At 34.7% G+C, this 14,454-nt stretch overlaps 1 protein-coding gene across 1 annotated transcript in view; it reads left to right on the top strand.

The window, feature by feature from the left end:
• Window positions 1–12,819, top strand: part of LOC112864668 (mitochondrial adenyl nucleotide antiporter SLC25A24-like) — a 39,872-nt gene extending 27,053 nt beyond the window's left edge. The window contains 3 exon segments of the mRNA XM_086717726.1: window positions 6,647–6,805; window positions 9,377–9,529; window positions 12,664–12,819. Of these exon segments, the coding sequence (XP_086573852.1) occupies window positions 6,647–6,805; window positions 9,377–9,529; window positions 12,664–12,696 (345 nt within the window). The 3' untranslated portion in view covers window positions 12,697–12,819.
• The last annotated feature ends 1,635 nt before the right edge of the window (window positions 12,820–14,454 follow it).

Below are 14,454 nucleotides of genomic sequence, written 5' to 3'. Positions count from 1 at the left end.
ACTAGCTATATAACCCCTCTGTGCCTCAGGTTTTCTCAATTATATACTGGGTATAATAATGGTAAGAGTTTTGAGAATTAAATTAGTACATTAGTTAATAAATGTAGAAAAGGGCGGAGCAGGTAATACATGTCTTCAGTAAAGGTTACTTATTATGATAGGCACTTATTCTAATATGTTTCCTCTGTGTCTTGGATATGTGTATGATCTTAGGAATCATGTAGTGTTTCATGTGTGTGCTTTTATTTTACATAGATAGTATTCTGCTAAAGGCCACAGCTGATTTTTTGCTTTGTTCACTCAATATTATGATTTTAAGATTTGTCCTTGTTTTTATGCATTCATCTAGTTTATTGCTTCTAACTACTGCATGCTATACATTTAACACATCTTCTTTATCCATTTTCCTAGTAATAGGAACTGATAAATAGTTTCCTCCAACTTCAAGCAAAATGCCTTCCTCTACTGTAGCTTAGGGAATTTCACCTGAATTTCTGAGTCAGAAGTAATATGCATTTGCAAATTTTAGTAGGTTATCCAGTCTTAATTTTATAAAATATATCCATGTTATTTCCCAGGATAACTTGCTATGGTAGCTTACATTCCCACCAGCAATGCCTGAAAGTTCCTGTTTCTCTACGTATTGCTTGGTATTGTCCAGTTTTCTAATACTTTCCACTCTGTTGGGTACAAAGTGGTATCTTCTTTTAATGTGCACTTCTTTGATTTTAGTCCATTTTAAACATCTCTTCATAGAAATACTAGAGATTCACGTGTTCTTTTTCTATGAATTATCTATTTATATCCTTATAAGATTTGTTGAGATATAATTGATATATGACATTGTGTAAGTTAGGGTGTACCACATAATATTTGATACACTTATGTATTGTGAAATGACTGCCACAGTAGGGTTAGTTAGTTAGCACTTCTGTTACCTCACATAATTATCATTTCTTTTTTGCAGTGAGAACACTCATAGCAACTTGCAAGTATATAATACAGTATTAACCATAAGCACCATGCTGTAATTAGATCCCCACAGAATTTGTTCACCTCATAACTGGTGGTTTTGTCCTTTGACCAACGTCTTCTCATTTCCCTAATTCCCCAGCCCCTAACAACCACCATTCTACTGTCTGTTTATATGAATTTGGCTTTTTTTAGATTCTGTATATGAGTGAGACCACACAGTATTTGCCTTTCTCTATCTGACTTATTTCATATTTAGCATAATGCCCTCAAAGTCCATCTATATTGTTGCAAATAGCAGGATTTTCTCCTTTCTAGTGGCTGAGTAATAATCTATTGTGTATAATGTATATATATCACATCTTACACTTAGGTTGTTTACGTAACTTCACCATTGTGAATAATGCTGCAATGAACATGGAGGTACAGATATCTTTTTGAGATCCTGATTTCATTTTCTTTGGCTTTATACCAAGAAGTGGAATTTCTGGATTATATGATAGTTCTGTCTTTAATATTTTGAGGAGCCTCATACTGATTTCCATAGTGGCTGCACCAATTAAATTCCCACCGACATTGCAGAAAAGGTTCCCTTCTGTCTACATCCTCACCAACACTTGTCTCTTGTTTTGTAGGTAGTAGCCATTCTAACAAGTGTGAGGTAATATTGTGATTTTGATTTGTGTTTCCCTGATGTAGACCATCTTTTCATATACACATTGGCCATTTATAGGTCTTTTTTTTTTTTTTTTTTTTGAGAAATGTCTGTTTTGTTCTTTTGCTCATTTGTTTTCATTAGATTGTTCTTGAGTTGTATGAGTCCCTTATATATTTTGGATATTAACCCTAAATAAGATATATGATTGTTTCTTTTACTGTGTAGAAACTTTGAAGTTTGATGTAGACCCACTAATTAATTTTTGCTTTTGTTATTTATACTCTTGGTGTCATATCCAAAAGGTCCTTGATGGTACCCATGTCAAGAAGATTTTTCCTTGTCTGCTTTAAGGAGTTTTATAGTCTGAGGTCTTATTTTAAGTTTTTAATCCATTTTGAGTTCATTTTTATGAGTGGTTTAAGGTAGAGGTCCAATTTCATTTTGCTGCATGTGATTATCCAGTTTTGCCAACACCATTCTTTGAAGAGGCTATCTTGCCCATTGAATATTCTTGGCTTCTTTGTCAAATATGAATTTACATGTAAGGATTTATTTCTGGGCTCCCAATTCTGTTTCATTGGTTTATGTGTCTCTTTTTCTGCCAGTAGCATACATTTTCATTATGAGCTTTGTAGTATTGCTTGAAACCAAAGAGTATGATGCCTCTAGCTTTGTTCTCTTTCAGGATTACTTTGGCTATTTGGAGTTTGTGTTTCCATATGCGTTCTAGGATTTTTTTTCTATTCTGTGAAGAATGCAATTGGAATTTTGATAGGGATTGTGTTGAATCTATAGATGGCTTTGGGTATATGGACATTTAACAATATTAGTTCTTCCAAACCATGACCATGGTATATCTTTCCATATATTTGTGTCATATTCAATTTGTTTTTAAAAATTTTTTAGTGTTTATTTATTATTGACAGACAGAGCGTGAACAGGGGAGGGGCAGAGAGAGAGGGAGACACAGAATTGGAAGCAGGCTTCAGGCTCTGAGCTGTCAGTACAGAGCCTGATGTGGGGCTCTAACTGACAAACCACAAGATCATGACCTGAGCCGAAGTCATCCACTTAACCCACTGAGCCACCCGGGTGCCCCACATTTTCATTTTATTTCATCAATGTCATCTAGTCCTCAAACTGTAGGTCTCTTACTTCCTTGGTTAAATTTGTTCCTAAGTATTTTATTGTTTTTGATGCTATTATGAATGAGTTTGTTTTCTATATTTCTTTTTCATATATTTTGTTGTTAATGTATAGAAATGCAGCTGATTTTTATATATTAATTTTGTATCTTGCAATTTTACTGATTTCATTGATTAACTCTAACAGGTTTTTTTGTGGAGTCTTTGGGATTTTCTATATATAAGATCATGTCATTTGCAGCAGAGACAATTATACTTCTTTCTTTCTGATTTGGATGCCTTTTTTTCCTCTTTCTTGCTCAACTGCTATAGCTAGAACTTTCAGTACTGTGTTGAATAGGATTGGTGGGAAGAATGGTCAACATTGTCTTGTTCCTGATCTTCAAGGAAAAGCTTTCAACCTTTAACCATCAAGTATTATGTTAGCTGTGGGCTTGTCATATATGGTCTTTAATATGTTGAGTTATATTCATTCTCTACCCAGTTTTTTGATAGTTTTTTTTAATCATGAAAGGATGTTGAATTTTGTGAAATGCTTTTTCTGCATCTATTGATATGATCATATGATTTTTATCCCTAATTCTATTAATATGATGTCACATTTTTTGATTTGTGTATGTTGAACCATCTTTGCATCCCAGAAATAAATCCCATTTATCATGATCCTTTTAATGTGCTATTGAATTTTATTTGCTAATATTTTGTTGAGATTTTTGAATTTATATTCATCAGGAATATTGGCCTATAGTGTTCTTTTTTTTGTAGTGTCCTTGTCTGGCTTTGGTATCAGGGTAATGCTGGTATTGTAAAAATTAGTTTGGAAGGTTCTATACTCTTCAGATTTTTAGTAGAGTTTGAAATGATTGGTAGTAATTTTTCTTTAAATGTTCGTAGAATTCACTAGGGATACCATCTGATCATGGGCTTTTATTTGTTGGGAGATTTTTGATTACTGATTCAGTCTGCTTTCTCATTGGTCTGTTTACATTTTCTTTTTCTTCATGATTCAGTCGTGTGTGGTACATTGTATGTACCTAGAGATTTATCCATTTCTGCTAGATTATGCAATTTATAGGTGTATAATTGTGCAGAGTAGTGTCTTACGACCCATTGTATTTCTGTGGTATCCTTTATATTATCTCCTCTTTTGCTTCTGATTTTATTTGGGTTTTCTCTCTTTTTTTAGTTTAGCTAAAGGTTTCCCAATTTTGTTTATCTTTTCAAAATAACCAGCTATTAGTTTTGGTGAGTTTTTTTTTTTTTTTGCTTTGTTTTTGGTCTCTATTTCCTTCATTTCTGCTATGGTCTTTATTATTTCTTTCCTTCTTATAACTTTTGTCTTAGTTTGTTTTTCTTTTTCTAGTTCCTTAAGGTATAAATTTACATTGAGGTTTTTCCTGTTTCTTGAGGTAGGCCTGTATCACTATGAACTTCCCTCTAAGAACTGCTTCTGTTGCATGCCATAAGTTTTGGTATGTTGTGTTTCCATTTTCATTTGTCTCAAGATATTGTTTTGATTTCCCCTTTGATTTAATCTTTGACCCATTCAGAGGCCTTATTCTCTTCCTTATCTCCTTTATTTTTTGTATTTAAATATCCTGCATTTAAACATTTAACATATTTAAGTCATTATCATTTAAAAAAAAGTATAATCCTACTGATGTTCCCTCTAGCTACCTTAAATTTTTTACAGTCTTCATGGCTATACTTTCCATTTACTTCTCAACTAACTGGCTTTGCTTTTAGCACTTTATAAAAATTATTTTACCAAGCCAGTCTCCCAAATGTTAGTTCATTGTATATTTTCTAGATCTTACCACTCTCTCTTTTTAAATGTTCTCTTCAGCTGGCTTCCTTGACACTGCATTCTCCTGGTTTTCTTCCCACTTCTCTATCATTACTTTTCCATATCTCTTGAGGATCTTCTTCCACAGTTTGTTTCTTATATGTTTTCTTCTATATTCTATTTTAAGCTTTCTTTACGTCTCATTCTGTACATTTTCTTTCCTAGGCAGTCCCACTTACTCTTCCATCTAGAGCATACCTTCCTTCTGCATGTACAAGCATTCATTGGACATCAGTTGAGACACCTCAAACATAAACACAACATCATCTGTTCCCTAGACCTTCTTTTTCCATTTCGCTGAATGGTGTCATTAACTTCCTAGTTGCCCAAACCAGAAATGTCAACATTATTCTGAGGTCTTGAGCTTTTCTTTATCCTCCTTCCATCCCTGTATACAGTCTTGCAGTTCTTAGAATATGCAGTATCTTTGAAGAAATTATTTCCTTTGCCTAGAACATTCCCTAGGTTAATGCCTACTTCTATAGGGAGATAGTAGAGTGTGATAGACAAGAAGTTAACCTTTGAGGTCAGAATACCTGGATTCATATTGCTTTGCTACTTCTAAGTCACTTTGTGTGGAAAATGTTCCCTGACAGTTCCACTCATCTCTCCCCCCGCCAAAAAAAAATTCTATACTCTATTCAGTGTCTCTATATTATGTTATTTTTTTAATGTTTATTTATTTATTTTGAGAGAGAGTGTGTGTGTGAGCAGGGGAGTGGCAGACAGAGAGGGAGACACAGAATCTGAAGCAGGCTTCAGGCTCTGAGCTGTCAGCACAGAGCCCAACATGGGGCTTAAACCCACAAACTGTGAGATCATGACCTGAGCTAAAGTTGGACACTTAACTGTCTGAGCCACCCAGGCACCCCTGTATTATGTTCTTAAGACATTTTTTTTTGCTACCCTTATTATTGTACTTATTCCTCTGTATTATAATTGCTTGTTTCCTTTCCTGTTTTTCTCATTATACTATAAACTCCCAGAGGGAAGAAAGTAACTTTTGAACCATAATATTATGAATGCACAGCCCAGCACGTGGCATGTTAATTTATTAATTCAACACCTATTTACTGAGCACACTTGTCTACATAGACCAAGGTGCAAGGTTGACAACAGTGAGCAAGAAAGACTAGTTTGCAGCTCTTATCAGGATTAATTTCTAAAGGAGGAAGCAACCAATAGATAGAAATGAACTAATTAAAATTGTGCTAAGTGTTAGAGAAGAATTCATGGAAAGAGCGACAGAGGATTGTTCTAGGTAGAGGGAAGATCAAGTACAATGGTTTTGAGGTGGAATGGTGTTTGGAAAGGGGGCATTCAATGAATGAATAAACTGAAGGTGGGAAAACTAAGAACCAGAGAAGTGACTTGTCCACCATGATTGACAAGTAATGGAACCTAGATCCCCTGAGTCCAGTGTGATGCTCTTTCCAGAGAGTCACACTGCCTCAACATTTAGCAAAAACGGACAAGCTTAGCAAAAGCATGTATGATTACTGAAAAGAAAGTGAAATGCAAAACTTGTCAGAGTTCAGATTTTTAAAAAGAAAATTGTCATTTGAGGAAAGAATTGATGTCAGTAATAAAGAAATTAAAGCATATAAAATGCTGCTCTTGAATTCTGACTTAGGTAAGTACACAGTGGAATTTGAGAGAATTTTAAATAAAGTAAAGAAACTTAATTAAGCATTTATTCCTTACCTATTGTGTGGCAGGCACTGTGGTGTGTTACTAGGACGTGGTCACTGCACTGATTATTTACATTTTTCATGGAAGAGATTAAATAGTTTGATAATTTAAAATTAATAACTCTAATGGTAATTGATTTTACAGATTTTAAACCTATATGTGAATGTATTATTAAAAATCATTTGGTCTAGTACAAGCGCTGAGAAAATTGTCAGTCTTCATTAACAGGCGGTGAGATATGAAAAAAAAACTTTGGGTTTTTGGTCTTTGTAAAAAGTTATCTTTTTAATTTGTCATTTCCTTATTATGTAATTCATATTTATATCATATTAGATAATTGACATAGGGGAGAGTATATCTATTCCAGATGAATTTACTGAGCAAGAGAAGCGTTCTGGAGATTGGTGGAGGCATTTGGTGGCAGCAGGTATAGCCGGGACAGTTGCAAGGACATGCACGGCACCTTTTGACCGCTTGAAAGTCATGATGCAGGTAGATTGCACACTTTACCCCTTAAGCATTAACATAACTTGAAAAACCCTCCTTAATTTTCAAAAGGAAATATTTTGACACACTTCATCCTATTTCCCATTAAAGTTTTACTTTTTCTGAAAATGTAAATTTTCTTATTTCAATATTAAAAGATTTCTTAATTTTCTTACAGATGCTTGTGTGCTATTTGAATTAGTTTTTATTGGAAATAATAATAGAACACTCTGTTAGAGGTTTTTTTTTCCCCAGAAATATAACTAAATCTACCAAAGAAGTGATAAGACACCACTAGTCTTATTTATTGGTTATCTTTAGACTCTAGCACCTACATAATAACACGGTTGTATTCTACTAATGAAGTGTTAGGCATATTTCTAAGAACTGGAAAATAAGTTACTTAAAGTTTACTAGTGGCTGATACTTCACTGGAGGTAATGTCAAATTATTTTTATTTTACCGAGTAAGGATTGCCAATGATAGTTTTAAAGTAGTGCATAGTTTAGTCTGTTAACTATCATAATTCAAATTTAATATTTGCAGAATACTTTCTTTGCAAGGATATAAAAATTTATAATTCACAGTCTAGTGAGTTTAAATTTGTAATTAAACTTACATACTGGATGTTGTTTTGTCTTTTGTTTTTTTGGTAACATTGGTGACATTTGGTAATGGATTATGAATAGTGTTTTTTGGTTGATGGCTGATCTTGTTACTCTTAGAAAATCTTATTTCTGACAGACTCAGATGTACACGTTGGGAGCTCTCAGAGGGGATAGCTCCCATCTCCTGACAATCTATTCCTGCTATTTTCCTTTGGCTTCCTTCCTTCTCTTGCCAAATGTTTACCATATTCTATGGCCTCTTCCTTATTTTTCTTAGTATGCTATCTCTTCAGAGCCATCATTTGTGTTGCAGGACACACGGAACAATGAGATAACTGAATCTCGGGCACTTGGGTCCTGGGTTTCATGCCAGCCCTGAACAAAGGTTCAGGGGCTTTCTGACAACATGTTGGGGGACATCATCTTCTACAGAGAGAATGAAAAGTTTGCAGATCCTGCTACCTCTTATGGGTGCTAGGTGAAGAGGCACAGTAGTAGCAGCCTAGGAATATCCTTCTCCCATTTTTTCACAATAACCAAGTTTAGAACACTCAGATCTGTATCCACAATGCAACCCTGAACATATTTGCACTTTCTTTCTCCAGCTCTTCTGCATCTATAGCAGGAATGCCTCTTACTAAGTAGCAGTATATATGAATAATTTATATACTGTTTTTTGTTCTTGTAATGAACAGGATAATGTGAGCATGTTTTCATGTTATTTCAGATATTCTTCAAATATTTCAAATATTTGTGTATTCTTCAAATACAGGTTTTAATGACTGTATTATTTCAAGTGGATATGTCCTATTATTTTTGTTTTTTTTCCTATTCTTGGACATGTAGGTGGTTTTAAAATTCTTTTAAAATTATAATTCATAATAGTTCATAATGATTAACATCATTGTTTATGAATATTTTTATCATATTTAGGATTATTTATTTAGAAATAGTTCCTAGAAATTAAGTAATGATTTGAAGCTGTGTGGGTGCACATGCTTAGTGTTAAATTCTTTTCCAGACTTCTTCCCATAGGAGGTGAGAATATCCATTTCACCCTGCTCTCCCATTATTATTCTCTTATATCATAGCCAGGAGGGTATTTTACTGTTTTAGTTTTAACTCTCTTAAAAATAACATTTTTCTTATTATAAAATAAAACATTAGGAAAATGGGAAAATAAAGAAAAGTATAAAGGGGGACATTAAAATGACCTGTAATCCTTGTGTATTAGTCTGCCAGGGATGCTGTAACAAAATATCACATACTGACTGGCTTACACAACCAAATTTTATTGTCTCACAGTTTTGGAGGCTAGAAATCTGAGATCAAGGTGTTGGCACCTTCTGAGGGCACTGAGGAAAGGATCTGTTCCAGGCCTTTCTCCTTGGCTTGGAGATGACTGTCTTTTCTCTGTGTCTCTTCACATTGTCTTCCCTCTCTACATATTTCTGTGTCCAAATTTCCTCATTTTATAAGGATACTAATCATATTAGATTTTAGAGCCCGCTTTAAGACCTTACTTTAATTTGATTATCTGTATAAAGACCCTGTCTTCAAATAAGGTCACATTCTGAGGTAATACCTTGCTACCCAGAAGTATCCACTTTTGAAAGTTTGACATATTCTCATCCATTCCTTTTTCAGTGCATATTTCAGTGTACTTTTTAATAATCTTGTGATATATTAGCAGCAACACATTTTGTGTGTGTAAAAATTTTCTGGTAAGTCATTCCTGTTTTCTTTAAGTTGTTCTTTTCTTTGATATATGAGATTAAAGTATGTATTTGGTAAAACAAAAGAATTAATATATCAATTTTGTATGTCTCCAAACAAAAATGAAAATGGTATTGAATATCATAGATATTGATATTTATATTTATGTATCATTATTTTATTAGCAATAATAACATCATTGTCATATTACCAACAAAATCAATTAAAAAATAAATTTCCTGTTCATTTCTAGGTTCATAGTTTAAAGTCAAGGAGACTGAGATTGATTGGTGGGTTTGAGCAGATGGCAAAAGAAGGAGGAATTCATTCTCTTTGGCGGGGGAATGGTGTAAATGTTTTTAAAATTGCACCTGAGACAACACTCAAGATTGGGGCCTATGAACAGGTAAAATGTTACTTCTTGTGGAATTTTATGATAAAGATCAGGTTTTAAATTTAATTAAAAAATTTAGACTTTCATGAGAGAGAAAAGTGGCATGTGCACAAGCAGTAGATATCATTGTGTAAATGATACCTTGAAGATATTGTGGGTTTGGTTCTGGATCACTGCAATAAAGGGAGTCAAATATGTTTTTGGTTTCCCGGTGCATATGAAAGTTATGTGGTCTATTTAGTGTGCAATAGCATTGTATCTAAAACAAAAAAAAAACAAAAAAAAAACCAAAAAAAAAACAACTATGTATTTACTCTAAGTAAAAGTACTTTATAAGCATCATCTGAACTTTTAGTGAGTTCTAATCTTTTTGCAAATGGAAGGTCTTGCTTTTATGGGTATGGTTGCTAACTGATTAGGGTGGTGGTTGCTGAAGGTTGGGGTGGCTGTGGCAATTTCTTGAAATAAGACAGCAATGAAGTTTGCCCCATTGATGAACTCTTCTTTTCATGAACATTTTCTATGTAGCATGTGATGCTGTTTATTAGCATTTTACCCACAGTAGAACTTTTTTCGAAATTAGAGTCAATCCTGTCAAACTTGCCACTGCTTTATCAACTAACTTTATATAATAGTCTAAATCCTTTGTTGTCATTTTAACAGACTTCACAGCATCTTCACCAGGAGTAGATTCCATCGCAAGGAAACACTTTTTTTTGTTCTTCTATCAGAAGAAACTTTATCTGTGAAAGTTTTCTAATGAAATTACAGCAGTTCAGTCCCATCTTCAGGCTCCACTTCTGATTCTAGTTTTCTTGCTGTTTCCATCACATCTGCAGTTACTTCCTGCACTGAAGTCTGGAGCCCCTTCTTCCAAACTCCTATTAATTGATTAATTGATATTTTGACCTCTTCCCATGAATCATGAAAATTCTTAATGACATCTAGAAAGGTGAATCCTTTCCCGAAGGTTTTCTGTTTACTTTCTGTAGATCTGTCAGAGGAATCTATGGCAGCTATAGTCCCCTGCTGTCAACACTGAGACAGTCATCTTTGGGTCTTTCAACAAGGACTCCCTTCTTCTCTTAGAAACATAGTCTACTGGTAGGTTCTCCAGGCATGATAAAATTCATTGTAATATTTCTACCTTCCTGAGTCTGCTGACCCCTTCCTCAACAATCTGTCAAAACTTTAACATCTCTATCTCATTTGCTGCCAGCTGTAGTTGTGTCCAAGCTTTAAAGAGCAGTCCCAGTAGCATATTCCAACCGGCTTTAGGAGTCCTGTGTCATGAGAGAGTGTTCCACATCAGTAAAGTCTTCTCTATCCAGCATTACATCCCACCTCTCATATCCCCCCGGTCAGTACTCTTGTGATCCACTCTCACACCATTCCCTTGGTTCCTTCCAGCCCATAGTAGCCAGGTCCTTGGGCTGTCTGAGGACTGACCCTATATAAGTTATTGGTTGAGAGGCAGTAAGAGGCAATCATAGGTGGGACAGACTGTGGGAAAAGCAAACATCCTCTTGTTAGGTATCTGCCTTTTTGAGGCCTTTACATTGCCTCTGGACAAAGAGAAGCTTCTCTGCTCTAGAATTAGGAAGGAGGCAACTTTTTGCCAAATTGGAGGGTGCTAGAGACTACATTTTCTCGGCATATACATCCAAATGTCCCCATCCCATGTGTCAGGGTCTTACTCCTCCCCAGCGAGGGTCTTCACTTTACCATAGGAGACCTTTTGAGACTCTATATGGTTTCCTTAGTAACTGTTACCTTTACATTTATATCCTGGGCCTGATTTGTAGTTATCCATGAGACTCTCTTTAAATGCTTATATGAAGGCCTTACGGTGTTCATAATATGATTTAAGGTGACAATCAGCTGATCTAACCTTGACATTATCTTCCTTCAAAGTATCTAAGACATGGGGTGCCTGGGTGGCTCAGACGATTAAGCATCCAACTTCAGCTCAGGTCATGATCTCATGGTTTGTGGGTTTGAGCCCCGTATCAGGCTCTGTGCTGGATTCTGTGTTGCCCTCTCTCTCTGCCCCTCTCACACTTGCACTCTGTCTCTCTCTGTCTCTCTCTCAAAAATAAATAATTAAAAAAAAAAGGATCTAAGACATGATGAATCACTAAACTCTACACCTGAAAATAATACCACACTATATGTTAGCTAACTTGAATTTAAGTAAAATCTTGGAAGGAAAAAGAAAATAAGAAAAAACAAACAAAAACCCCAAAAAACAAAGTTTCTAAGACAGTGAATTAGAGCCAGCCACCTCTACAATCTTGTAATTTTCCCCGTGCTGTTCAAGTATTAGGGCAACTGCATAATATAATGCTTTGCTGCCTATGAATATCTCATCCCAACCCACCATGACTATGAATATTAGTAATTATAATTACTAAGTAATAATTATAATTACTAAGTAATTATAATCCCCTTAGCAAGGAGAGATTGGGTGGAAGGGAGGTTGTCTGGTTTTTTTCTCTCAAGTGAAATGTTAGCAATTTAGATTTTAAGAAAATACCTTTATCACTTTACAAAAAGAAAAAGAAACCTTATCTAATTCTATTTTTATATTCCTCAGTAAATTATTTAAGGAGTCATGTGGCAAGTGATATTCTTTTACATTTGTTTTCTCCTCTTGTTGGTAAGATTTTCAGATTTAATTTAGATGGCAATCCAGGTGGGGAATCTCTCTATCCATCCAATCACCCATCCATTGCCCTATCAAACTGTGTCATACCCAATTCCAAATGCGTTGTTGAGGTCCCTTATGAAAGACATTCAAGTGCTGCCCAAAAGAACTTTCTGCAGTGATAGAAATATTTTATCTCTGTGTTGTCCAGTATGAAAGCCACTAGTCAGGCACTTGAAATATTTCTAATGCAACTAAGAAACTGGATTTTTAGTTTTAATTAATTTTAATTAATTTAAGTTTAAATAGACACAGGTTTCTGGGGTCTACTGTACTGGATAGCACAAGATTATTCTAGAGGTAGGGAGAGAGTTATATTTTAGCTTGTGTAAATTCTAGAGTAATTTTAGCTTCTGTAAATTCTCATTAATCATTGGACTATCTTAATGTATAAAGACTAAATATTGAATTACACTGATTTTTTTTTTTCAATTTATAGCACTGGAGGAAAAAGGAACAACAACTTCTATGATTCACCTCATTCAAGAGATACATAACAATGAAGGAAAAAAGGGATTTTTCAGGGGTCTCACCCCAAACATCATAAAGGTGCTTCCTACAGTAATCATCAGCTGTGCAGCTTATGAAAAAGTGACACAACATATGGGATTAATTTAAAAGTGAAATGTCAAATTATTGTCATAACCAGAATCACTTAATTGTAAGATAATACCTGGGTGGTAAAGAGAAATCTGTCCTTTTCTAAAAGGAAACACATACCAAATAATTGTTAAAACATTTTTTTATTATAAAATCTATAAATTAAATAATCATTTTGGTAAAGTTCTTTAATAATTTAAAATCCTCAATATCCACAGAAATCTATTTGTGTTTTCTACTACTCTCCATTGAATCCTAACTTTAAACTTGTTTTTATTGGGTTTGGGTATACATACCATGGTATTTGGTTTTAACATTTATATGTTTATATGTTCTACATTTGGTAGAAGCTTGTGTTAACCTTTTTCTATTTAAACAATTGTTTGCAAATCTGAGCTTGAAAATATTTTATACACTTTAACAAAAATCACTGCATTTAGAATTAATGTTGCAGCAAATGATCATGGTTTATTTCTCTTTTTTAAGCCAAAATGGAACATTGGTTTCCTAATTCCTTCATAGTTCCTTCTATCAGATGGTAGATGGAATAATAACACAACAACATATTTCTGATTTCTCCAGCTATTTTATTTGTAAATACAAACACTCTTCGTTCATTTTTATTCTTGATATTTTCAGCTGTTATAAGGAGGTCAGTATTGAGAACCGGTTGGCATTGGACAAATTTTCTTTTTACCTTCTGGTAGAAAAACATTTGAGAGGAAGAATTTTAAAGATTAAATCCATTATTTCATACTTGTTGAAGCAATTCTTATTTTAGCTTATGAGTTGATTGACTCAACCCTGGAAAATCCTGAATACTTCTCCTTGCTTTTATGGAACAACGAATCCTGTTCCCTGCTGAAACTGAATGAGAGTGTGGCAAGACAATGGCAAGGGGCCGGTTGGCCACAACAAGCTTCGAATGAAGAACTGCCTCACTAGACTGACTGATCCAGGCTTGGAGACCTGGCCTTGCTGATTCCAAAATTTGACTTTATTAATTTCGTCAAGGTGATCAGTTCCTTGGTGATAGATTAATTAAAATTACTCACGAGATCTAGAGGTATTACAATGCAAAAGTATTAGTGTGTAGTGGACTTTATACTTTCCACTGACCAGAATACTTTCATCCCTTCTCCTGGGCACAGTCTCCTGGTATCAGGGTATCTGGGAAACCACAAATAAATCATGAGAAGATTGATGTAGAATGAGAACAAAGAGAGGACTGTTTTACTCAGACCTATCCCAGTTAAGGTGGGAAGAGGTAGGAGCTTGTGAACAAGGAAGAGTGGTTGAAGAGTGGGAGAGAGGAGAGGATTGTGAAACTTTAGCTAAACTAAAACCACAGATCACCAGAGGGGAGGAAGGCAAATCTCATCTGAAGTCCAGGAGGGTGTGTGAACAGCAAGTAATGGTGATAATTGTGTAGATAGACTTTTACAAAGCATTCCAAATCGATGAGATAGCTTGAGTGGTAACATGGAAATGGTGGTGGGGTTGTGGGGAGAGGGTTTGTGGAGCATTAGGGAAATCACAAGTAGCCTGGTCATTTGGAAATGTGTGGTGAATAGGAAGATACAGTGAAATATAAGGCTACTGCTGTAGGTTCGTGATGGGTCATGGAGAG

The sequence above is a fragment of the Puma concolor genome, chromosome C1, assembly GCF_028749965.1.
Source record: "Puma concolor isolate L17-30 chromosome C1, mPumCon1.1.hap2, whole genome shotgun sequence".
In the NCBI taxonomy this organism is placed as follows: Eukaryota; Metazoa; Chordata; class Mammalia; order Carnivora; family Felidae; genus Puma; species Puma concolor.
The sequence above is the reverse complement of the archived record's forward strand: the minus strand, read 5'-3'. Positions and strand labels throughout refer to the sequence as shown.